Source organism: Coregonus clupeaformis, unplaced genomic scaffold (genome assembly GCF_020615455.1).
Source record: "Coregonus clupeaformis isolate EN_2021a unplaced genomic scaffold, ASM2061545v1 scaf0038, whole genome shotgun sequence".
NCBI classification, from domain to species: Eukaryota; Metazoa; Chordata; class Actinopteri; order Salmoniformes; family Salmonidae; genus Coregonus; species Coregonus clupeaformis.
The window spans coordinates 688,948-716,032 of NW_025533493.1; the positions used below are offsets into that span (position 1 = coordinate 688,948).

The 27,085-nt window shown below is 44.3% G+C and overlaps 1 protein-coding gene across 1 annotated transcript; it reads right to left on the reverse strand.

Annotated features, from left to right (window-relative positions):
• Positions 1–1,668: 1,668 nt before the first annotated feature.
• On the reverse strand, positions 1,669–24,712 carry LOC121576887 (glucose-6-phosphate isomerase-like). The gene is made up of 18 exons (XM_041890435.2): positions 24,514–24,712; positions 22,143–22,233; positions 21,273–21,341; positions 20,515–20,634; positions 20,171–20,254; positions 16,539–16,685; positions 16,145–16,216; positions 15,861–15,905; positions 15,687–15,740; positions 8,503–8,563; positions 8,242–8,285; positions 7,949–8,101; positions 7,328–7,457; positions 7,068–7,144; positions 6,801–6,929; positions 6,389–6,464; positions 2,234–2,300; positions 1,669–2,142 (listed from the first exon to the last, which is right to left on the reverse strand). Exons 1-18 carry the CDS (start codon positions 24,630–24,632, stop codon positions 2,019–2,021), a joined length of 1,662 nt encoding a protein of 553 aa, XP_041746369.2. The 5' UTR covers positions 24,633–24,712; the 3' UTR covers positions 1,669–2,018.
• Positions 24,713–27,085: the final 2,373 nt, after the last annotated feature.

Here is a 27,085-nt window from a genome sequence, read left to right on the forward strand (position 1 = left end):
GAAAAAAAATCCAGAAAATCACATTGTAGGATTTTTTATGAATTTATTTGCAAATTATGGTGGAAAATAAGTATTTGGTCAATAACAAAAAGTTTCTCAATACTTTGTTATATACCCTTTGTTGGCAATGACACAGGTCAAACGTTTTCTGTAAGTCTTCACAAGGTTTTCACACACTGTTGCTGGTATTTTGGCCCATTCCTCCATGCAGATCTCCTCTAGAGCAGTGATGTTTTGGGGCTGTCGCTGGGCAACACAGACTTTCAACTCCCTCCAAAGATTTTCTATGGGGTTGAGATCTGGAGACTGGCTAGGTCACTCCAGGACCTTGAAATGCTTCTTACGAAGCCACTCCTTCGTTGCCTGGGCGGTGTGTTTGGGATCATTGTCATGCTGAAAGACCCAGCCATGTTTCATCTTCAATGCCCTTGCTGATGGAAGGAGGTTTTCACTCAATATCTCACGATACATGGCCCCATTCATTCTTTCCTTTACACGGATCAGTCGTCCTGGTCCCTTTGCAGAAAAACAGCCCCAAAGCATGATGTTTCCACCCCCATGCTTCACAGTAGGTATGGTGTTCTTTGGATGCAACTCAGCATTCTTTGTCCTCCAAACACGACGAGTTGAGTTTTTACCAAAAAGTTCTATATTGGTTTCATCGGACCATATGACATTCTCCCAATCCTCTTCTGGATCATCCAAATGCACTCTTAGCAAACTTCAGACGGGCCTGGACATGTACTGGCTTAAGCAGGGGGACACGTCTGGCACTGCAGGATTTGAGTCCCTGGCGGCGTAGTGTGTTACTGATGGTAGGCTTTGTTACTTTGGTCCCAGCTCTCTGCAGGCCATTCACTAGGTCCCCCCGTGTGGTTCTGGGATTTTTGCTCACCGTTCTTGTGATCATTTTGACCCCACGGGGTGAGATCTTGCGTGGAGCCCCAGATCGAGGGAGATTATCAGTGGTCTTGTATGTCTTCCATTTCCTAATAATTGCTCCCACAGTTGATTTCTTCAAACCAAGCTGCTTACCTATTGCAGATTCAGTCTTCCCAGCCTGGTGCAGGTCTACAATTTTGTTTCTGGTGTCCTTTGACAGCTCTTTGGTCTTGGCCATAGTGGAGTTTGGAGTGTGACTGTTTGAGGTTGTGGACAGGTGTCTTTTATACTGATAACAAGTTAAAACAGGTGCCATTAATACAGGTAACGAGTGGAGGACAGAGGAGCCTCTTAAAGAAGAAGTTACAGGTCTGTGAGAGCCAGAAATCTTGCTTGTTTGTAGGTGACCAAATACTTATTTTCCACCATAATTTGCAAATAAATTCATTAAAAATCCTACAATGTGATTTTCGGATTTTTTTTTCCTCATTTTGTCTGTCATAGTTGACGTGTACCTATGATGAAAATTACAGGCCTCTCATCTTTTTAAGTGGGAGAACTTGCACAATTGGTGGCTGACTAAATACTTTTTTTCCCCACTGTACATTATCTTGCTCAAAACATCTAGTCAAACTCATATTAAACCTATATATTTGCAATATCAAATGAACTACTAATATTTTTCACACTTTACTAGTTTGCCCTTGAATTCTGCATACTGCACTTTTAAAATAGGATGCCGTGTAGTATTCCAACCCTCATGACACAAAATAGAAAACAGTAATGTAAAGTGACACCACATTTTTATTTGGTAAGTCAGTGTTGACTAGGTTAGAGAGGGGGCCTTGTCACCTACAGTAATATCTGCACATTGTAATATTAGGGGAGTTACCCTCCTCCCAAAAGCGATTGATTCCCTTATCAGGTTAACTTTTGTACACATCTAGATAATACAGTCCAAGTCTCTCGATTCACTGACACACTCAAATAAACAGACTGGTGATTATCACAAACGTAAAGTGCTCTTTTCTGCGGGTCAAGGGGCTATCAGTGGTGGCCAGGACTACATTGTGGAATACTTCAGCTAATAGTTCCAATTGTGGTCAGTGAGGAGGTAAAGTGCTGAAGTAAAGCAATTAAGCGGAGTTCTTCTTGAGGAAGTTAATGAGCCCGTTGGTAGAGGAATCGTGGGAGTGGACCTCTGATCTGTCGCTGAGCTCTGGCTCGATGGCCTTGGCCAGCTGTTTGCCCAGCTCAACTCTGAACATAGAGAGAAGAATGTTACATATAACTTAAAATATACAATAGACATATATTTAGAATTCCATATATGCTTCTCACTGACACGTACCCCCACTGATCGTAGCTGTTGATGTTCCACATGACTCCCTGCACAAAGATCTTGTGCTCATACATGGCTAAAAAGACAAAAAGAAAAACCTTTACCAGTATATGCATACTGAACAAATATCTAAACGCAACATCAAATCAAACTTTTTGTCACATGCGCCGAATACAACAGGTGAAATGCTTACTTACAAGCCCTTAACCAACAATGCAGTTCAAGAAAGAGTTAAGAAAATATTTACCAAATAAAATAAAGTAAAAAATAATAAAAAGTAACAATAAAATAACAATAACGAGGCTATATACAGGGGGTACCGGTACCAAGTCAATGTGCGGGGGTACAGGTTAGTCGAGGTAATCTGTACATGTAGGTAAGGGTAAAGTGACTATACATAGATAATAGACAGCGGGTAGCAGCAGTGTAAAAACAAATGGAGAGGGGTGGTCAATGTAAATAGTCTGGGTGGCCATTTGATTAATTGTTCAGCAGTCTTATGGCTTGGGGGTAGAAGCTGTTAAGGAGCCTTTTGGACCTAGACTTGGCGCTCCGGTACCGCTTGCCGTGCGGTAGCAGAGAGAACAGTCTATGACTTGGGTGACTGGAGTCTATTACTATTTTTTTGGCTTTCCTCTGGCAATGCCTAGTATATAGGTCCTGGATGGCAGGAAGCTTGGCCCCAGTGATGTACTGGGCCGTATGCACTACCCTCTGTAGCGCGTTACAGTCGGATACAGAGCAGTTGCCATACCAGGCGGTGATGCAGCCATATCAGGATGCTCTCGATGGTGCAGCTGTATAACTTTGAGGATCTGGGGACCCATGCCAAATCTTTTCAGTCTCCTGAGGGGGAAAAGGTGTTGTCGTGCCCTCTTCACGACTGTCTTGGTGTGTTTGGACCATGATAGTTTGTTGGTGATGTGGACACCAAGGAACTTGAAACTCTCGACCCGCTCCACTACAGCCCTGTCGATGTTAATGGGGGCCTGTTCGGCCCGCCTTTTCCTGTAGTCCACGATCAGCTCCTTTGTCTTGCTCACATTGAGGGAGAGGTTGTTGTCCTGGCACCACACTGCCAGGTCTCTGACCTCCTCCCTATAGGCTGTCTCATCGTTGTCGGTGATTAGGCCTTCCACTGTTGTGTCGTCAGCAAACTTAATGATAGTGTTGGAGTCGTGTTTGGCCGCGCTGTCGTAGTTGAACAGGGAGTACAGGAGGGGACTAACCACGCACCCCTGAGGGGCCCCAGTGTTGAGGATCAGCGTGACAGACGTGTTGTTGCCTACCCTTACCACCTGGGGGCGGCCTGTCAGGAAGTCCAGGATTCAGTTGCAGAGGGAGGTGTTTAGTCCCAGGGTCCTTAGCTTAGTGATGAGCTTTGTGGGCACTATGGTGTTGAACGCTGAGCTGTAGTCAATGAACAGCATTCTCACATAGGTGTTCCTTTTGTCCAGGTGGGAAAGGGCAGTGTGGAGTGCGATTGAGATTGTGTCATCTGTGGATCTGTTGGGGCGGTATGCGAATTGGAGTGGGTCTAGGGTATCCGGGATGATGCGGTTGATGTGAGCCATGACCAGCCTTTCGAAGCACTTCATGGCTACCGACGTGAATGCTACAGGGTGGTAATCATTTGGGCAGGTTACCTTCACTTCCTTGGGCACAGGGACTATGGTGGTCTGCTTGAAACATGTAGGTATTACAGACTCGGTCAGGGAAAGGTTGAAAATGTCAGTGAAGACACTTGCCAGTTGGTCCGCGCGTGCTTTGAGTACACGTCCTGGTAATCCATCTGGCCCCGCGGCTTTGTGAATGTTGACCTGTTTAAAGGTCTTGCTCACGTCGGCAACCGAGAGCGTTATCACACAGTCGTCCGGAACAGCTGGTGCTCTCATGCATGCTTCAGTGTTGCTTACCTCGAAGCGAGCATAAAAGGCATTTAGCTCGTCTGGTAGGCTCGCGTCACTGGGCAGCTCGCGGCTGGGTTTCCCTTTGTAGTCCGTAATAGTTTTCAAGCCCTGCCACATCCGATGAGCGTCAGAGCCGGTGAGGTAGGATTCAATCTTAATCCTGTATTGACACTTTGCCTGTTTGATGGTTCGTCTGAGGGCGTAACAGGATTTCTTATAAGCATCCGGATTAGTGACCCGCTCCTTGAAAGCGCTCCTCCTTTAGCTCGATGCGGATGTTGCCTGTAATCCATGGCTTCTGGTTGGGATATGTACGTACGGTCACTGTGGGGACGACGTCGTCGATGCACTTATTGATGAAGCCGATGATTGAGGTGGTGTACTCCTGCCATTGGATGAATCCCGGAACATATTCCAGTCTGTGCTAGCAAAACAGTCCTGTAACGTAGCATCCGCGTCATCTGACCACTTCCGTATTGAGCGAGTCACTGGTACTTCCTGCTTTAGTTTTTGCTTGTAAGCAAGTATTAAGAGGATAGAATTACGGTCAGATTTGCCAAATGGAGGGCGAGGGAGAGCTTTGTATGCGTCTCTGTGTGTGGAGTAAAGGTGGTCTAGAGTTTTTTTTCCTCTGGTTGCACACGTGACATGTTGGTAGAAATGAGGTCAAACGGATTTAAGTTTGCCTGCGTTAAAGTCCCCAGCCACTAGGAGCGCCACTTCTGGATGAGCATTATACAGCTCGTTGAGTGCGGTCTTAGTGCCAGCATCGGTTTGTGGTGTTAAATAGACGGCTACGAATAATATAGATGAGAACTCTCTTGGTAGATAGTGTGGTCTACAGCTTATCATAAGGTACTCTACCTCAGGTGAGCAATACCTCGAGACTTCTTTAATATTAGACATTGTGCCCCAGCTGTTATTGACAAATAGACACACCCCCGCTCCTCGTCTTACCGGACGTAGCTTCTCTGTCCTGCCGATGCATGGAAAATCCCGCCAGCTCTATATTATCCGTGCCGCCACGACTCGGTGAAACATAAGATATTCCAGTTTTTAAATGTCCCATTGGTAGGATATTCTTGATCGTAGATCATCCATTTTGTTTTCCAGTGATTGCACGTTGGCCAATAGAACAATGGTAGTGGCGGTTTACTCACTCGCCTACGAATTCTCAGAAGGCACCCAGACCTCCGCCCCCCTTTTTCTCTGTCTTTTCTTCACGCGTATGATGGGGATTTGGGCCTGTTCCCGAGAAAGAGGTATATCCTTCGCGTCGGACTCGTTAAAGAAAAAATCTTCATCCAGTTCGAGGTGAGTAATCGCTGTTCTGATGTCCAGAAGTTATTTTCGGTCATAAGAGACGGTAGCTGCAACATTATATACACAATAAGTAAAAAACAACTAACAAAATAGTACAGTTGGTTAGGAGCCCGTAAAACGGCAGCCATCCCCTCCGGCGCCATTACTAATGTAATGTAACATGCAACAATTTAAACGATTTTACTGAGTTACAGTTCATATAAGGAAATCAGTCAATTGAAATAAATAAATTAGGCCCTAATCTATTGATTTCACATGACTGGGAATACAGATATGCATCGGTTGGTCACAGATACCTTAAGAAAAGGTAGGGGCGTGGATCAGAAAACCAGTCAGTATCTGGTGGAATCACCATTTGCCTCATGCAGCATGACACATCTCCTTCGCATAGAGTTGATCACGCTGTTGATTGTGGCCGTGGAATGTTGTCCCACTCCTCTTCAATGGCTGTGCGAAGTTGCTGGATATTGGCGGGAACTGGAACACGCTGTCGTACATGTCAATCCAGAGTATTATCATGCTGAAACATGAGGTGATGGCGGCAGATGAGTTGCACGACAATGGACCTCAGGATCTCGTCACGGTATCTCTGTGCATTCAAATTGCCATCGGTCAAATGCAATTGTGTTCGCTGTCCGTAGCTTATGCCTGCCCATACCAAAACCCCACCGCCACCATGGGGCACTCTGTTCACAAAGTTGACATCAGCAAACCGTTCGTCCACACGACGCCATACACGTGGTCTGCGGTTGTGAGGCCAGTTGGACGTACTCCCAAATTCTCTAAAATGACATTGCAGGCGGTTTAACTTGAGACATCTGTACAAAACGTGGGACCAACACTTTTCATATTGCGTTTATTTCTTTGTTCAGTGTACATAGAATTATCTGGACAGGAATTGGGTGTTACCATGCCAACAGCTACTACTTACCAACCAGTGCTCCCAGCATGAAGGGTGACAGCTTCTTGAAAACAATGGAGTTGCTGGGCTTATTTCCCTGGAAGACCTTTCATTGACGAAAACGACAACAAAGTATATCAGCCCAAAACGTTGTTATACCATTTCTATGCACTAGCCAGAAATAAATCGACCAAACATACATCAAAGCATTTAAAAGCATCATCCAGCAATAACGCAGACAACCAATTATGCATTATCTTTGCATCAATACTTTCCATCAGTCAAGAGATTATAGACTGGCTGGATTTCCAACATTAGGGCTGTTTTCCTAAAGAAGTGAAATCCGCTTTGTGTTTTGTTTCCTTGCCACGATACTAATGAGTATCGCGATACTGGTATCGTCCCGGCCCTAATCCATGGTCTGATGAGTAAATCTACTCACTTTGTGTGGCAGCAGTTTCTCCAGCTCTGGTCCTCCTAGGCCGGTGGCATCCAGCTCCTTCCTGGCCTCGTCTGGTGTCTTCCCCTTCATCAGAGCCTCCGTTTGGGCCAGAAAGTTGGCCATCAGGATCTAATAGGGAGATCAAAAGATATAGTCACATACACTATTGTAGCAGGGTTGGGGACAATTCCATTTAGATTCAGTTAGTAAACAGAATTTTGAATTTTCCTAATTGCAAAGCCATGATAAGCCATGACGTTGCGCTACCTTGTGGTGGAGGCTGTCCCTGATTGGGTGCTGTGTCTGGGCAGGAATGAGGAAGTCTGCAGGAATCATACGTGTGCCTAGAATAGTCACAATACTGAATGTCACATCAAGGTGGGTAACTTAATGTTGTTCCGTTCACATCTTGCTTTATAATAATAATAATAATATGCCATTTAGCTTTATAGTACAGTATATCAAACAAAACTGTCCACATTCTGAATGAGGGTCTAGAGGACAGGTGTGTGACAGGTGTATGTTACCTTGGTGGATGAGCTGGTAGAAGGCGTGCTGTCCGTTGGTCCCAGGCTCGCCCCAGACGATGGGTCCGGTTTGGTAGTTGACACGGGTGCCATCTTTAGTGATGTACTTCCCATTGGACTCCATATCGCCCTATGGACGACACATTTGAGTTACAATGATGGTTACTGAAATTATGGCTTACAGTACATCAATAAAAAGGGGAAACATTGGAAAGAAAGGTAATGAAACGTGATTCAAAAAACATTTAATCTTCTATTGCACCTGCAGTACAAACAAAACCTTTCTACCCTTTCCTGTCTACTGAACATGATCTTGTCCCTGGATTCTCTAGTCTAGCCCAAACAGATGCCCTGTCCTGGTCCCTACATCCCTAGCAGATGGTCCTGCCTGGCTCCTGCCTGCCTGTCTGACTCAGACCTGGGTTCAAATACTATTTGAAATATTTTCAAATACTTTAGCTGTACTTGATTGAGCTTGCCTGTTGCAATAAAACCAACAAAAAGTTCATAAAGTGCAAACCCTACCCACCTGGCACCACAGGCATGCTTAAACCAACACTCAGTATTTGTAAGATTTCAGAGAGTACTTGAACCCAGGTATGGCCTGCCTGTCTGACTGACCTGCTGGAAGTATGCAGCGAAGCGGTGCATGTACTGGTCGTAGGGCAGCATGGCGTGGGTCTCTGCCTGGAAGAAGTTGATGTACCAGACACCCAGCACGGCCAGCAGGACAGGGACATTCTGCTCCAGAGGGGTGCTGCTGAAATGGTTATCCTGGGAAAGACAACAGTCATTTTAACAACATCATATTACTAATTCTATATCTATCTAATTTAGGATTATTTTCAATTGCCCCTGAGGGGATAAATACAGTTGTATTGAATTGACACTAAATGAAGGAGAAATGTGCCTACCATCCAGTGAGCACCGGCCAGAAGCTGCTCAAAGTTCTCAAACCCTGCAGGACAGGAGAAGTAGAAAAAAAGGTGTTCAGAGGATCAACCCTTCAACTCAAATTACCAGTAGTAGTTATGATGCTTTCGATTCATTCCATTTTAATGTACAAACCAACTTTTTGCAGTTGACAAAATGCTCAGAGCAAATCTGCAATATACAGTAAATATGCTGCTTCTGTATACACTACATCCATAGGGCGCTAAGATAGACAGACATACCTATGTGCAGTGCAATGGACAGCCCAATAGCCGACCACAGGGAGTAACGCCCACCGACCCACTGATAGAAAGCAAACATGACATCACAGTCACACAATCAATCAACCACTACAGGTTTCCCTCTTTCTCAAAATATTTAAAGGCCACACAAAACAGACAATGGCCATCACTTGGGCAGTGTACTAGTGTCAAACGAGACTGCAACATTAGACAACATTTGTGCACCATTTACTTTAAAAAAAAATCCCTTATTCTTCAGCTTTGCTAATTTCCAATGGTTTAGATTTTGAATTTAACGTGTTAATACAAGATCCACAAATTCATTCCCTTTACAATTGCATTCTAAAGTCTTTAGAAATAAATACCACACCAAGAATGCGGTCAAAATATCTCCCAGCAAGTATACAAGTATAAGCCATGGTTGATTGATTGCAAAATGCTAATCCTTTTTATCCCCCTAGAGTTGATGTCCACGCCCACTTGGAAATTGAATTAGCATAATACAAAAATCCCCATCAGAATCTCTTTAAGTTAGAGATACACTATATATACAAAAGTATGTGGACACCCCTTCAAATTAGTGGATTCGGCTATTTCAGCCACACCCGTTGCTGACAGGTGTATAAAATCGAGCACACAGCCATGCAATCTCCATAGACAAACATTGGCAGTAGAATGGCCTTACTGAAGAGCTCAGTGACTTCCAACGTGGCACCATCATAGGATGCCACCTTTCCAACAAGTCAGTTGGTCAAATGTATGTCCTGCTAGAGCTGCCCCGGTCAACTGTAAGTGCTGTTGTTCTGAAGCGGAAACGTCCAGGAGCAACAACGGCTCAGCCGCGAAGTGGTAGGCCACACAAGCTCACAGAATGGGACCGCCAAGTGCTGAAGCGCGTAAAAATCGTCTGTCCTCAGTTGCAACACTCACTACCGAGTTCCAAACTGCCTCTGGAAGCAACGTCAGCACAATAACTGTTCGTTGGGAGCTTCATGAAATGGGTTTCCATGGCCGAGCAGCCGCATACAAGCCTAAGATCACCAGGCGCAATGCCAAGCGTCGGCTGGAGTTGTGTAAACCTCGCCGCCATTGGACTCTGGAGCAGTGGAAATGCGTTCTCTGGAGTGATGAATCAAGCTTTACCATCTGGCAGTCCGACGGACAAATCTGGGTTTGGCGGATGCCAGGAGAATGCTACCTGCCTGAATGCATAGTGCCAACTGTAAAGTTTGGTGGAGAAGGAATAATGGTCTGGGGTTGTTTTTCATGGTTCGGGCTAGGACCCTTAGTTCCAGTGAAGGGAAATCTTAACGCTACAGCATACAATGACATTCTAGACGATCCTGTGCTTCCAACTTTGTGGCAACAGTTTGGGGAGGCCCTTTTCTGTTTCAGCATGACAATGCCCCCGTGCACAAAGCGAGGTCCATACAGAAATGGTTTGTCGAGATCGGTCTGGAAGAACTTGACTGGCCTGCACAGAGCCCTGACCCTAACTCCATCGAACACCTTTGGGTTGAATTGGAACGCCGACTGCGAGCCAGGCCTAATCGCCCAACATCAATGCCAGACCTCACTAATGCTCTTGTGGCTGAATGGAAGTCCCAGCAGCAATGTTCCAACATCTAGTGGAAAGCCTTCCCAGAAGAATGGAGGCTTTTATAGCAGCAAAGGGGGGGACCAACTCCATATTAAATGCCCATGATTTTGAAATGAGATGTTCGACGAGCAGTAGTGTATCAGTTTTTTTGCATGGGCTGCATCTCAATCCACCGCATCCACCGATGTCAGCCTTCCTCACCTGCGGTGAAAGGTGGCAGAGCTACAGCGGTGAGTGTCAGACAGGAGACAACCCGAAAATCAATCTTCTCATGAAAACGTCTGCTGAGTCTGAACGGTTTGGGCTAGAAACTAATATGAACCCACTATGGAAAGCGGAGACTTTCACGAACACAATGGTGTACTACGATTTGCTCTACATCCCCCAGAAGCAGGACACATCTGAAGTCGGTACCGCCAATGTGCCAAATTCTGTCTGTAGCGTCTGAACGGTTTGGGCAACAAACGTTTTATTTTTTTATTTCACCTTTATTTAACCAGGTAAGATAAAGATAAAGCAAAGCAGTGCGATAAAAACAACACAGAGTTACATATGGGGTAAAACAACACAGTCAAAAATACAACAGAAAATATATATACAGTGTGTGGGAATGTAGTAAGTTATGGAGGTAAGGCAATAAATAAATAGGCCATAGTGCAAAAATATTGACAATTTCGTAATTAACACTTGAATGATAGATGTGCAAAAGATGATGTGCAAATAGAGATACTGGGGTGCAAATTAGCAAAATAAATAACAATATGGGGATGAGGTAGTTGGGTGGGCTAATTTCAGAATGGCTGTGTACAGGTGCAGTGATCGGTAAGCTGCTCTGACAACTGACGCTTAAAGTTAGTGAGGGAGATAAGTGTCTCCAGCTTCAGAGATTTTTGCAGTTCGTTCCAGTCATTGGCAGCAGAGAACTGGAAGGAATGGTGGCCAAAGGAGGTGTTGGCTTTTGGGATGACCAGTGAGATATACCTGCTGGAGCGCAGACTACGGGTGGGTGTTGCTATGGTGACCAGTGAGCTAAGATAAGACAGGGATTTGCCTAGCAGTAATTTATAGATGACCTGGAGCCAGTGGGTTTGGAAACGAATATGTAGTGAGGGCCAGCCAACAAGAGCGTACAGGTCACAATGGTGGTTAGTATATGGGGCTTTGGTGACAAAACGGATGGCACTGTGATAGACTACATCCAATTTGCTGAGTAGAGTGTTGGAGGCTATTTTGTAAATGACCGAAGTCAAGGATCGGTAGGATAGTCAGTTTTACGAGGGCATGTTTGGCAGCATAAGTGAAGAAGGCTTTGTTGCGAAATATGAAGCTGATTCTAGATCTAACTTTTGATTGGAGATGCTTAATGTGAGTCTGGAAGGAGTTTACAGTCTAACCAGACACCTAGGTATTTGTAGTTGTCCACATACTCTAGGTCAGACCCGCCGAGAGTAGTGATTCTAGTCGGGTGGGCGGGTGCAAGCAGCGTTCGGTTGAAGAGCATGCATTTAGTTTTACTAGTGTTTAAGAGCAGTTGGAGGCTATGGAAGGAATGTTGTATGGCGTTGAAGCTCGTTTGGAGGTTTGTTAACACAGTGTCCAATGAAGGGCCAGATGTATACAAAATGGTGTCGTCCGCATAGAGGTGGATCCGAGCGTCACAAGCAGCAAGAGTGACATCATTGATATACACAGAGAATAGAGTCGGCCCGATAATTGAACCCAGTGGCACCCCCATAGAGACGGCCAGAGGTCCAGACAACAGGCCCTCCGATTTGACACATTGAACTCTATCTGAGAAGTAGTTGGTGAACCAGGCGAGGCAGTCATTTGAGAAACCAAGGCTATTTAGTTTGCCAATAAGAATGCGGTGGTTGACAGAGTCGAAAGCCTTGGCCAGGTCAATGAAGACGGCTGCGCAGTACTGTCTTTTATCGATCGCGGTTATAATATCGTTTAGGACCTTGAGCGTGGCTGAGGTGCATCCATGACCAGCTCGGAAACCGGAATGCATAGCGGAGAAGGTACGGTGGGATTCGAAATGGTTGGTGATCTGTTTGTTAACTTGGCTTTCAAATACTTTCGAAAGGCAGGGCAGGATGGATATAGGTCTGTAACAGTTTGGATCTAGAGTGTCACCCCCTTTGAAGAGGGGGATGACCGCGGCAGCTTTCCAATCTCTGGGGATCTCAGACGTTACGAAAGAGAGGTTGAACAGGCTAGTAATAGGGGTTGCGACAATTTTGGCAGCTAATTTTAGAAAGAAAGGGTCCAGATTGTCTAGCCCAGCTGATTTGTAGGGGTCCAGATTTTTCAGCTCTTTCAGAACATCAGCTGTCTGAATTTGTGTGAAGGAGAAGCGGGGGGGGCATGGGCAAGTTGCAGCGGAGGGTGCAGAGCTGATGACCGGGGTAGTGGTAGCCAGGTGGAAAGCATGGCCAGCCGTAGCAAAATGCTTGTTGAAATACTCAATTATTGTAGATTTATCAGTGGTGACAGTGTTTCCTAGCCTCAGTGCAGTGGGCAGTTGGGAGGAGGTGCTCTTATTTTCCATGGACTTTACAGTGTCCCAAAACGTTTTGGAGTTAGTGCTACATGATGCAAATTTCTGTTTGAAAAAGCTAGCCTTTGCTTTCCTAACTGATTGTGTATATTGGTTCCTGACTTCCCTGAAAAGTTGCATATCGCGGGGGCTGTTCGATGCTAATGCAGTACGCCACAGGATGTTTTTGTGCTGGTCAAGGGCAGTCAAGTCTGAGGAGAACCAGGGGCTATATCTGTTCTTAGTTCTGAATTTGAATGGGGCATGCTTATTTAAGATTGAGAGGAAAGCACTTTTAAAAGAACAACCAGGCATCCTCTACTGACGAATGAGGTCAATATCCATCCAGGATACCCGGGGCAGGTCAATTAGAAAGGCCTGCTCGCTAAAGTGTTTTAGGGAGCGTTTGACAGTGATGAGGGGTGGTCGTTTGACCGCGGACCCATTACGGACGCAGGCAATAAGGCAGTGATCGCTGAGATCCTGGTTGAAGACAGCGGAGGTGTATTTAGAGGGTCAATTTGTCAGGATGATATCTATGAGGGTGCCCATGTTTACAGATTTAGGGTTGTACCTGGTAGGTTCGTTGATCATTTGTGTGAGATTGAGGGCATCTAGTTTAGATTGTAGGTTGGCCGGGGTGTTAAGCATATCCCAGTTTAGGTCACCAAGCAGTACGAACTCTGAGGATAGATGGAGGGCAATCAGTTCACATATGGTGTCCAGGGCACAGCTCGGGGCTGAGGGGGGGCTGTAGAGAGCGGCAACAGTGAGAGACATATTTCTGGTAAGGTGGATTTTTAGAAGTAGAAGCTCAAACTGTTTGGGCACAGACCTGGATAGTATGATAGAGCTCTGCAGGCTCTCTCTACAGTAGATTGCAACCCCACCCCCTTTGGCAGTTCTATCGAGACGGAAAATGTTGTAGTTGGGGATGGAAATGTCTGAATTTTTGGTGGCCTTCCTAAGCCAGGATTCAGACAATGCTAGAACATCAGGGTTGGCGGAGTGTGCTAACGCAGTGAATAACTCAAACTTAGGGAGGAGGCTTTGGATGTTAACGTGCAAGAAACCAAGGCTTTTACGGTTACAGAAGTCAACAAATGATAACGCCTGGGGAGTAGGAGTGATACTGGGGGCTACAGGGCCTGGGTTAACCTCTACATCACCAGAGGAACAGAGGAGGAGTAGAATAAGGATACGGCTAAAGGCTTTAAGTACTGGTCTTCTAGTGTGTTGGGTACAGAGAAAAAAAGGGGCAGATTTCCAGGCATTGTAGAATAGATTCAGGGCATTATGTACAGACAAGGATATGGAAGGATATGAGTACAGTGGAGGTAAACCTAAGCGTTGGGTAACGATGAAAGAGATAGCATCACTGGAGGCACCGATTGAGTCGGTCTCCGCGTGTATGGGGGGGTGGGACAAAGGAGCTATCTAAGGCAGGTTGATCTGGGCTGGGGGATCTACAGTGAAATAGTACAATAAGAAATAACCAAAACAGCAATAAGCAAGGCATATTGACATGGGAGAGAGGCATAAAGCAATCACAGGTGTTATTCGAGAGAGCTAAGACAATAGCTGGTAATGGCGACAAAGTTTGGGCTGAGGCTAAACATAAACAGGATGCGGTACCGTATAAAGGAACAGTCCAGCAGGCATCAGCTGTATAGCTGAGTTATCATAAGGTCCGGTGAACAGCAATAGGAGAGTTCGGAGACTCCTACAGCACTGGCGAGCAAGAGGCCACGGCTTGCGTGTGCTAGCGGGCCGGGGCTAGCAGATGGATCTTCGTGGTCGACGTCGTAACGGGAAGCCTGTTGAAACCACAGACGATTTTGTCGGCAGACCAGTCGTGTTGGATCGGCGGGGCTCCGTGTCAACACTAGGAGGTCCCGTCCAGTTGACAGAGAGGTAGATAGCCGGGAGATGGGCCTGGCTCGAGGCTAGCTCAGGGCTGATTAGCCAACAACTACATCCATTTGGTTGCAGCTAGCTAGTTGCGATGATCCGGTATTAAAGGTCCAGTGATTCCGGCAGAAAAAAACGATATGTTCTGGGTCGATAACGCGCTGTGCAGACAGGCCGATAATAGTCCAGGCTAGAGCTGGCTGGTAGGTAATGCAGGCCATGGACAATGGTGAAAAACTGCTAACGGTGGCTAATAGCAAGTAGCTAGTTAGCTGGCTACTCCCGTCTGGTAGACAGAGAGGTAGATAGCCGGGATATGGGCCTGGCTCGAGGCTAACTGGTGCTTGCTTCGGGGGAAGCGGTGATTAGCCAACAGCAACATCCATCCGGTTGCGGCTAGCTAGTTGCGATCCGGTGTTAATGTCCAGTGATTCATTTATTCCAGCAGAAAAACCGATGTTCTGGGTGAAAACCGCTAACGGTGGCTAATAGCAAGTAGCTAGTTAGCTGGCTAGCTAGTTTCAACTGGAGATTCTAGATAAAAGGTAAGTCAATAATAGAATCCGTTCCACATTGAGTGAGGCGGGTTGCAGGAAAGTATATTTTGTAGAAGGATGAAAAGTGTGATAGGGAAATAAGTATGGAAAAAAATTAAAAATACACGGACACTAATGACCCCACCATCGAAAGCTGACTCAAACAGCTTTAAGACGCCCACAAGCCTCACAATATCCGTCTGAAGGTAACCCAGTACCTGGCCGAAAAATGTATGGAAGTGAATAGGGCATTTCCACGTCAAAGGTATACTGGTCATTCCAATGTAAAAATGTATTAATAAATCATTCCTGAGCTTTCTTATATCTCTCAGATATAGGATAGACACTTCAAAACACACTTCCTTTTAATTTATTTTTTGACTATCTGTTTTGCCATGTATGAATGAATGTGTTATTCAATGTTTCTATGGGCTAATATAAGTAAGGCCAAATTCAATGTTTCATCAAATACATTTTTTATATATTTGTTTGATAGCTACAGGGGTCCTACAATCCCCACCCACCCAACCAGTTCAAACTCATTCAATTATACATGGGGTTCAGAGCTAACTCAGTGTGCATAGTAGTGTATACTTACATCCCAGAATTCAAACATGTTGTTCGTGTCAATACCAAAGGCCTGCACTTTGGGCTGGAAGAGAAGGAAGACAGCAAAAAGAGTAACATTAGTCAATAGTTACTTGTGCAATAAACAGTTCAACAGGCAGGCAACAATGTAAAGGGGGAAAAGTCATTCAAAATGGACACTTACTGCATTGGTGGACAGCGCCACAAAGTGCTTTGCAACAGCAGATTGCTATGAAGAAGAGAATGGAGACATTAGAGAAGTTGATCCAAATATGATATGACACTCCAGCTGTGCTCTGGACTGTCCTAAACCGACCTGTGCTGCAAAAATAATATTTGTTGTCATCTGCAGACACTTATCAAATCATTGGCTGAATGCAGGCTAACTGGCCGAGCATTTATCACCATTGGCTACAGACAGACACAAAGGCATCTTATGATTAGCTGTCAGCAGACCAGTCTACTTACATCATTGGCTGTCTGGAGGAACCAGTCCCTGGCAGACTCTGCGTTGGTGATGGTCTCCTGGGTGGTGAATGTCTGAAAAGGACCACAGTGAGACATCAGTCCCAGAGGCAGTAGAACACAGTTTTCTCAGCGTGTAACACTGAATGAGCAACATTCGCCTGGCATCTTTTCCAGCTTCAAACCATAAAGGATGATTAAAATGTTATCGCACATTACCACAACCCAACCATGTATACATAGATTAACCACCATAGCTAATCATAGCACTGAATGACACATTGAATCATAGCATTGAATTCTTGTAGGCATCTAGAACCCTGTGGCTATAAGATGGTTGCTGTAACCATGGCAATGGGAGTAGGTGGTGTGTGGGAGGTAGACGACAGCCTGTCACCTTGGAAGCAATAATGAAGAGGGTGGTCTCAGCGTTGAGCTGGGCCAGGGTCTTGGCTATGTGTGTGCCGTCGATGTTAGACACGAACCACACGTTGGGGCCGCCCTTAGAGTAGGGCTTCAGGGCCTCTGTTACCATGAGAGGACCCTAAGAGAGGACACAATGGTATTAACAGTTCAATTCCATCCTATGAGCATTACAATTTAACTGCATTTTCTTAGAAGACACATAATGGCAACATGAAAGATAATTGAGTTCAATACTCGCAGCTTTGAATCAAATCACTAAACTCCCGACTCTACTAAATTCAACTACTAGATAACATTAGCACAGTTAACTTGCTGTGAGTAAAAATTGCACTCTGAATCACAAACAGCTCCTTCAGAAAGTATTCATACCCCTTGACTTATTCCACATTTTTTTGTGTTATTGCCTGAATTCAAAATGTTCTCACACATCTACACACAATACCCCATTATGACAAAGTGAAAAAATGTTTTTAGAAATGTTTGCTAATTTATTGTAAATGAAATACAGAAATATCTCATTTACTTAAGTATTCACACCCCTGAGTTAATACTTTGTAGAAGCACCTTCGGCAGCGATTACAGCTGTGAGTCTTTCTGGGTGAGTCTCTAATAGCTTTCCAAATCAAATAAAATTGTATTTGCCACATCCGCCAAATACAGTTGTAGACATTACAGTGAAATGCTTACTTACAAGCCCTTAACCAACAATGCAATTTTTAAAGATTTTAAAAAAAGTGTTAACTAAAAAACCGGCTAATTGAGGTAATATGTACATGTGGGTAGAGTTAAAGTGACTATGCATAAATAATAGACAGAGTAGCAGCAGCGTAAAAGAGGGGGGGTAGGGGTGGGGCGCAGTGCAAATAGTATTGGTAGCAATGATTAGCTGTTCAGGAGTGTTATAGCTTGGGGGTAGAAGCTGTTGAGAAGCCTTTTGGACCTAGACTTGGCGCTCCGGTAACGCTTGCCGTGCGGTAGCAGAGAGAACAGTCTATGACTAGGGTGGCTGGAGTCTTTGACAATTTTGAGGGCCTTCCTCTGACACCGCCTGGTATAGAGGTCCTGGATGGCAGGAAGCTTGGCCCCAGTGATGTACTGGGCCGTACGCACTACCCTCTGTATTGCCTTGCGGTCAGAGGCCGAGCAGTTACCATACCAGGCGGTGATGCAACCAGTTCCACACCTGTGTTTTAGGTTATTGTCCTGCTGAAAGGTGAATTCATCTACCAGTGTCCGGTGGAAAGTAGACTGAACAAGGTTTTCCTCTAGGATTTTGCCTGTGCTTAACTCCATTCCATTTATTTTTTATCCTGAAAACCTCCCCAGTCCTTAACAATTACAAGCATACCCATAACATGATGCAGCCACCACTATGCTTACAAATATGGAGAGTGGTACTCAGTAATGTTTTGTATTGGATTTTTCTCTAAACATAACAGACATAACATTTCAGACATAAACAGACATAACATAACAGACATAACATTTCCCCCTTCTGATAACCAGGTGGCGAATCGCATCTCTGCATGTCTGGCCGACATATCAGTATGGATGACGGATCACCACCTCAAGCTGAACCCTGGCAAGACGGAGCTGCTCTTCCTCCCGGGGAAGGACTGCCCGTTCCATGATCTCGCCATCACGGTTGACAACTCCGTTGTGTCCTCCTCCCAGAGTGCGAAGAGCCTTGGCGTGACCCTGGACAACACCCTGTCGTTCTCCGCTAACATCAAGGCGGTGACCCGATCCTGCAGGTTCATGCTCTACAACATTCGGAGAGTACGACCCTGCCTTACACAGGAAGCGGCACAGGTCCTAATCCAGGCACTTGTCATCTCCCGTCTGGATTACTGCAACTCGCTGTTGGCTGGGCTCCCTGCCTGTGCCATTAAACCCCTACAACTCATCCAGAATGCCGCAGCCCGTCTGGTGTTCAACCTTCCCAAGTTCTCTCACGTCACCCCCCTCCTCCGCACACTCCACTGGCTTCCAGTTGAAGCTCGCATCCGTTACAAGACCATGGTGCTTGCCTATGGAGCAGTGAGGGGAACGGCACCTCCGTACCTTCAGGCTCTGATCAGTCCCTACACCCAAACGAGGGCATTGCGTTCATCCACCTCTGGCCTGCTGGCTCCTTCCTCTGCGGAAGCATAGTTCCCGCTCAGCCCAGTCAAAACTGTTCGCTGCTCTGGCACCCCAATGGTGGAACAAGCTCCCTCACGACGCCAGGACAGCGGAGTCACTCACCACCTTCCGGAGACATTTGAAACCCCACCTCTTTAAGGAACACCTGGGATAGGATAAAGTAATCCTTCTACCCCCCCCCAAAAAAAAATAAAAAATAAAATAAAAAAAAAATTAAAAATATAATTGTAAAGTGGTTATCCCACTGGCTATAGGGTGAATGCACCAATTTGTAGTCGCTCTGGATAAGAGCGTCTGCTAAATGACGTAAATGTGCCCTTGAGCAAGGCACTTAACCCTAATTGCTCCTGTAAGTCGCTCTGGATAAGAGCGTCTGCTAAATGACTAAAATGTAAATGTAAATGTATAACACTTTGTATACAGGACAAAAGGTTAATTGCTTTGCCACATTTTTTGCAGTATTACTTTAGTTCCTTGTTGCAAACAGGATGCATGTTTTGGAATATTTGTATTCTGAACAGGCTTCCTTCTTTTCACTCTGTCAATTAGGTTAGTATTGTGGAGTAAACTACAATGTTGTTGATCCATCCTCAGTTTTCTTCCATCACAGCGATTAAACTCTGTAACTGTTTTAAAATCACCATTGGCCTCATGGTGAAACCCCTGAGCAGTTTCCTTCCTCTCCGGTAACTGAGTTAGGAAGGACGCCTGTATCTTTGTAGTGACTGGGTGCATTGATACGCCATCCAAAGTGTAATTAATCAAAAGGGATATTCAATGTCTGCTCTTTCTTATTTTTACCAATCTACCAATAGGTGCCCTTCTTTGCGAGGTGTTGGAAAACCTCCCTGGTCTTTGTGGTTGAATCTGTGTTTGAAATTCACTGCTTGACTGAGGGACCTTACAGATAATTGTATGTGTGGGGTACAGAGATGAGGTAGTCATTCAAAAATACTGTGAGTCCATGCAACTTATTATGTGACGGGATTTCCATGTCCCATTGCGCTCTAACGACTACTTGTAGGGGGCAGGGCGCATGCACACTGACTTCGGTCGCCAGCTACACAGGTGTTTATGCCGAAACATTGGTGTGGCTGGCTTCCGGGTTAAGTGAGCAGTATGTCAAGAAGCAGTGCGGCTTGGCAGGGTCGTGTTTTCAGAGGATGCATGGCTCCCGAGTCTGTACTGGAGTTGCAGCGATGGGACTGTAACTACCAATTGGATATCACAAAATTGGGCAAAAAGTAAAACTAAAATAAAGTTTAGCCCAATACAGCCAACACTAGAAGATTATTTATTTGCACATTTTGACGGCGAGAAAATATAATCTATTTTAAGTGCGGCTCTCCGGACCTCGGTGAAGACCAAATACAGCCCGCAGGACAAAATGAGTTTGACACCACTGCAATAGGAGGGTAAAAAAAGAAAAGTTGTTTGGCCAGTCAGTCACACACTTACCAGGTCAGACCCACCGATTCCAATGTTGACAACATCAGTGATGGCCTTTCCACTGAAGCCCTTCCACTCGCCACTGCGCACTTTCTGCAACACAAAACAGAGGCACATGGCAGCTAGGCGTATATCTCATTTTAACAAGAATGACTACAAGACATTTTATGAATGAGAAATTAATTTACGCAACAAATGTTGATGCAAGTTTTGATCCATTTATTGAATCTAGTCTAAGACCACCCAATAAAACATGCATTTAAATGCATAGAGATAGAACATATTGTTTAATCTCTATATATGCCCTGGCAGATATCCTGTGGTGTCCATTGAAACTGGACTCCAGCACTTACATGACAGAAGGCCTTCATCTTGTCCAGGACCCTGTTGACCTCTGGCATGACGTCCTTGCCATCTACGCTGATAGGAGTGTTAGAGCGGTTACGCAGGGCAATGTGGAGGACAGCACGGCCCTACACACACACACACGCACATACACACAGTTGGGGGAAGGGTAAAAACTTTAACACATATTTAATATTTAAACATTTACATGAATGTGTTATATGATTAATCCCATTTTAACCATGTGTTCTTATTGATATGTCCATGCCAGTAAGGAATAGGCTATTGCATAACATCTTCTCAATACCATTCAAATAATGATACCAAAATTGTAATACTATTCTTTGAATGTAAATACATAGTTAATACCCATGTGTATACATTCTGCAGCATCATTGCGGAAGTTGATTGCACAATACCATTGCATCATGAATGGTGTGTGGAGAGGGGGAGGAGTTCCAGGATTTCCCTGAATGACTTTGCAACAGTGACCACAAAGTGTGCAACAACTGCCAACTGTTTAGAGAGGAAGACCTATTGTGAGAATGTATTTCGTCATAGTATACTCTCAGATCATTAGTAGAGTAAACAGACATAATGTAACAGGCTTTGGCATAGTGTTATCAGCATTCGCTCTTCACTAAATTCTCTACATCTGCCAGTGTGAGAAAGCTAGGTGTTCTGTCAGATATTGTGCTTCTGTAACTTGCAGCAACCCCTCAGACACAAAGTGCCATAAAATAGCGAGCGCAGTTAGTCCTGGTACCTCAGTGAAGTTGATCTTCTCTCCAGAGAACATCTTGTCTCTTGCTTCCTCCACTCCCCTGGACTTAGCCTGCATGAGAGAGATATGAAGATTGAATTAACTTACTAACACCCACAAACAGGTCATTACATCATAAGTAGCATTTGTGACAACACATACCAGTCGGACTAGAAATGCCTTGATTTTAGCAATCTTTCTATCTTTAGGAGGAAGTGATGGTCTGTATTTAATATCTGTTTTACCACATTCCCAGGGTACTAGTCTAGCATGTTAATATGGATGAATGCAGAGAGATAGGTGCTCTGGCCCAATTCCAATTTTATATTTCTGTCAAATGTATTGTCAATGCCGGTGTATGAAAAATGTATGCACTCACTAACTGTAAGTCGCTCTGGATAAGAGCGTCTGCTAAATGACTAAAATGTAAATGTAAATGTACTCTCAGGGGTTCTATTGTTGTGGAATGGACTGGAATTGTTGATGTGACTGTATTTATATGAAGAGACAATTTGAAGTATCAAATACTACTAGATGCATTGTCGACGTACAATATCTCACAGCCAATCCACATCTGATAGATGGCACAGCAATAATCAGTTGACGTGCAGAGGTAGGACTTTAAATATACTGTACTTTTACTATGAGAGAAGAGACTTAAGGTTGATGAGGGTTGACAGCTAAAGCCATGTTGGCTGTGTGTATGTTTGATACGTACATATAGGCCTGTGTATAGGACCATGAGGTCAGTGGGTCATTCCCATTGGGTCAAAACAGAGTGCAAACATCTACTGTTATGGTAGTCTCTTCTCACAACCACTGTTGTAAAGTACTGTTATGGTTATGGGAAGACATAACAATGATCTGTTTTACCATAGCCAGCAGCATTCTCATGACTTCCTCATTGACAAGATTCTTGGAGTAATCAAGCAGGATGTCTCCATCATCTGTCTCAAGGGTTGTGCTACCAAGGAGAGATATAACAGAAAACATTTAGAAGAATCTAGAATGATCAAATAGGGTTTCTAACAAATTCCTGATAATTCCAATGTACAGTGAGTGATAAGAGTAAATTGTTGGAATTTACTGTGTCAAAACATCTAATTCTAAACTGTAACAAAATTCTGGATTACTGTGCTACAGTGTATCCAAGTTTGTAGAGATATGGGACACAATGTATTATTATGGAAGATGCTGCAGCCTGCAGATTTTTATTGTAGGGGCATAGTGGTTGCTTCACAGTGTGCTACTGCAGACTGCTTTAGAACGTGACAGCAATCATGATGGTTACATTGTTTCAATAATCTCAGAAGTACCTAAAGTCTAGACTGGCCTGGGTTTAGGTCCCTCGAGCCCGTTGGCTAGACTTCAAATGCCTACCGGTAGGCTGTGCCAAACTGCACATAGCTGTACAATCTAGTGCATTTTGGACCTTATAACTTTTTGGGGAAAAGTATATCCCTTACAAAAATGAATTTGTTGCGGCAAACGTCCCGCAAGTTTGTGGCAAATTTGCTGCAAACTAAATAGTGTGCCACAAAATGTTGCCAGAAATTTGCAAATGTTTGCCACTAGTGGTGAATCTGCAGCAAAACTTTGGCAACAATAATATTTATTGCCACTAGTGGCAAACAGTTTGCCAGAGGTTTATTTCCGGCAGACAATTCTCTCAAGATTCTATTTGAATCTGTGGCAAACCTGTGGCTGCAACATGTATTGCCACTAGTGGCAAACAGTTGACCAGAAGCATATTCTGGTGAACACATGAGTTCCAAGGCCAGTAACCGTTGATGACCAATCAGGAGGATTAGAAAAATCTGTTGGAAAATGGAAACCAAGCAAACTAGCTAGCTACCTACCAAACTTCCTAATAAACATTATCATTTTATTAGCTAAATGATGCCTATTTAGCAATGTCATGTTTTATGGGATAGAGTGAAACACATTTTGTTGATACCAGTTTCAATCTGTCAGCGCCACTGACTGGCTAGCGCTTAGCCAGCTATCATATTTTTGCACAATTCATGTCATAGGTAGCTAGCTAACTAATGATATGCCCAAACACTTATATTTGTAGGAGAATACGTTGCTGTCTTTTAATACCAATATGCATGTCAATATGCTAGTGTCACGGTTCAGTAGCATGTTAGCAGATGGGATACCCTTCCCCTACCCGTTGTGTTGGAAGAGGCTGTATTGGGAGGAGAATGCATCAACACCCTGGAAATATGTTTGTTGTGCACTCACTCATAACACTTTTTTTGAGGGACAAATTAGTGTATCGTCTTCAAGATTGATAAGGTAAGCAAATGCATGTATTATTCTCATAAATGTAGCTTGTGAGGTGTGTAAACACTTTGTTGCCTTTATGTGTTTTGTTGCTTTTTGTGCTATTGCTCTGTCTGCGTGTTGCTTGTCATATGTTGCTCTGCATGTGCTCACTGCTCATTGTTTGTCTGTATTGTTATTGTAATTGTTTTTAATAACCTGCCCAGGGGAATGCGGTTGAAAATTAGCTGGCTGGCTAAAACCGGTCCTTTACTAAAACGTTGATTAATGTGCACTGTCCCTGTACAAATTAAATAAACTCAAACCTTGTATTTAAAGCCTTTTTGTATACACATTTTAGACTAAATAAATGATATTTCCCCGGGAAAGGAAAGGCACCGCATTGTAGGAATGACCCAGCTGTCAAGCAAACGTTAGCTGCTGAATGAAGGGAAGCGAGTATACAGCAGTAGCTAGCTAGCAAGCTAACCCAGCTAAATAGGGTAATAGGGCCCTCCTAGTAAAACTAAGCGATTTGACAGTTTGATGACAATAGCTAGCTACAATTACGTAACTGGGTATACAGCGAATTAATAATGAATAGATCGACCGATTTCGAAATGGAACGTGACACGTCGCACATTTCACACAGCATGTTAAGACTGGAAAAGCAATCGATAATAAACGTTGACCTTGTACACTCATACAAGTCTGAAGAGCTTGCGTATAGTTAGCCTTAGATACTGCACAGATAGCTAAAATCTAAATGACCATTCTTGCTTACCTTCCTAGGGTATAGTTATGCAATCACATTGGATTGGTACCAAAGGTGTGCAAAAAAAATGCATCCCATTCATTGCCTCTATTGACGTAGCTCCTTATCAAATTATGACCCGTATTGATACAATCACGAAGATACCGTGCCAAACTTCTGTTCAGTAGCTATATTGGCCATAACAATCGAAAGCTCACTTACCTAAATTTGCGGAATCTATCCTTGTCACCATCAAACATATCCCTCATATTGAGGTTCCCAGCTTTGGATTTGTACCATTGTTCAAGTTTCTGGAAATGTGGATCACTTGTTAGTCCCATGGTGGTGGTTGAATTGACAATGGTCCCGTCAAAACGCTACTCAAGCGTTTTCGGTGTGTAGAGGATGAAAGGACAATTCATGTGACAACTCCAAAGCACCAATCGCAGACCCCAGATATTGCCACTCCTCCTATGCCACCCAACCAGTCTCCTCCTCCCACCACCCTCTCTGATGAAACAACATTTACATTTTAGTCATTTAGCAGACGCTCTTATCCAGAGTGACTTACAGTTAGTGAGTGCATACATTATTTTTATATTTTTCATACTGGCCCCCCGTGGGAATCAAACCCACAACCCTGGCGTTGCAAACGCCATGCTCTACCAACCGAGCTACATCCCTACCGGCCATTCCCTCCCCTACCCTGGACGACGCTGGGCCAATTGTGCGCCGCCCAATCACCACACTATAGTTAATTTAAAACCTCTGACAACCCCATAGCAAGTTTAAACCATATGACCCTATCTGATTAGGCTGACTGTCTCAGCTAGATCAAATGTTGGTTATATACACTGCACAGGGAGAGAAATTACCACTTGTCTATTTGAGAAAGACAAGCAATAGTGCTCAGCAAGGGTGTAATCATTATGCAGATTGTTGCAAAACGAAACAGTTCACTCCAAACGGATATCGCAAACGAGTTTCTATTGGACAAATCCAGGTAGGTCCCTTCCCGTTTCATTTGGTTCTTAAACGGTAAACGGTTTCCGTAATGAATACACACCTGGTAATCTCTCTCTCACACACACCAAACCATAAGGAGGAAAAACACAGGCAACACTGAAATGAAAACCTTTATTGTATGCTTTGAATAAAAACCCCAGTCCACTGAGGCCCACAGAAGAGGACATCATGCTGGGTTTAGAGACAAAACATGTGGTGTGACTCCAGAGACTGTTAGAAAAAGTTACCCAAATAAACAACAATAACCTTTAAGTTATTTAATGATAGTTGATACTCAAACAGTGAATCAGGCCTTCATGGTCGAATTGCTACTAAAGGACACCAATAAGAAGAAGAGACTTGCTTGGGTCAAGAAACACGAGCTATGGACATTAGACCGGTGGAAATGTGTCCTTTGGTCTGGAGTCTCTCTGCATGTGTATTACCCACCGTAAAGCATGGAGGAGGTGGTGTTATGGTGTAGGGGTGCTTTGCTGGTGACACGGTCTGTGATTTATTTAGAATTCAAGGCACACTTAACCAGCATGGCCACCACAGCATTCTGCAGCGATACGCCATCCCATCTGGTTTGAGCTTAGTGGGACTATCATTTGTTTTTCAACAGGACAATGACCCAACACACCTCAAGGCTGTGTAAGGGCTATTTTACCAAGGAGGAGTGATGGAGCGCTGCATCAGATGACCTGGCCTCCACAATCCCCCAACCTCAACCCAATTGAGATGGTTTGGGATGAGTCGGACCGCAGAGTGAATGAAAAGCAGCCAACAAGTGCTAAGCATATGTGGGAACTTCTTCAAGACTGTTGGAAAAGCATTCCAGGTGAAACTGGTTGAGAAAATGCCAAGCATGTGCAAAGCTGTCATCAAGGCAAAGGGTGGCTATTTGAAGAGTCTCAAATATGAAATATATTTTGATTTGTGAATGAGAATGAGCCACATTCTAGTATTCCAAAGCAGTATTGGGTGACCTTACTATGCTCTTCACAAGACTATACATAGGCCTAACATACAAGTGCCACAAGAAAGAAAGAAAGAAAGAAAGAAATAAAGAAAGAAAGAAAGAGTGATGGAGAGTCCTCTCTAGTTCTCTTTCAATTATAATTTTTGATATCTCATGTGCGATTCACCTGAATCTCAGAAGCTCGAAGAACCAATTACAAACGTCAGTCAGTCGAATTGTGAATGAGGTGAGCCCATCCCATTATTATAAGGAGCCACTCACCTGCCCTCTGGTAATTCTCACAAGAGTACTTCTCTAAGCTCTCCTCAGCATGACTTGGTCCCTGTTTTCCTGTTTCGCAGGTGCCGCGAGGTTATTTTGCCGAGCGCAGGAATTTCAGCTCTCATCTTTTGTGTTGAGTAACTTACCGAAAATGTTTTTTCTTTTTGCTTTGTCTCGTGTTAGCTAGCTACTGAAACTTGATTAGCCCACGCCGCAAGGCACAAGCTAACTTGGCTAGCTTGCTGGAAAGCAAGCTAACCACACTAGGATTGCTACATGCTTGGTCTCCTGTGGTAGCTAGCGTCACAGTGAAAGCTACTGAGACTTGGTTAGCCCACGCTGCAAGACACAAGCTAACTTGGCTAGCTCGCTGGAAAGAAAGCTAACCACATAAGCATTGCTAACTAACTCAGAAAGAGTTCCCTACCTGCACATAATGTAGGTAGCATAAGCACTGCTATCTATAACAACCTTAGCCCATGTGCTGGTTGCAAACTAGCTAACGCCTACACTAGCCCACCCCGGCTATAGCATTTATACACTGTG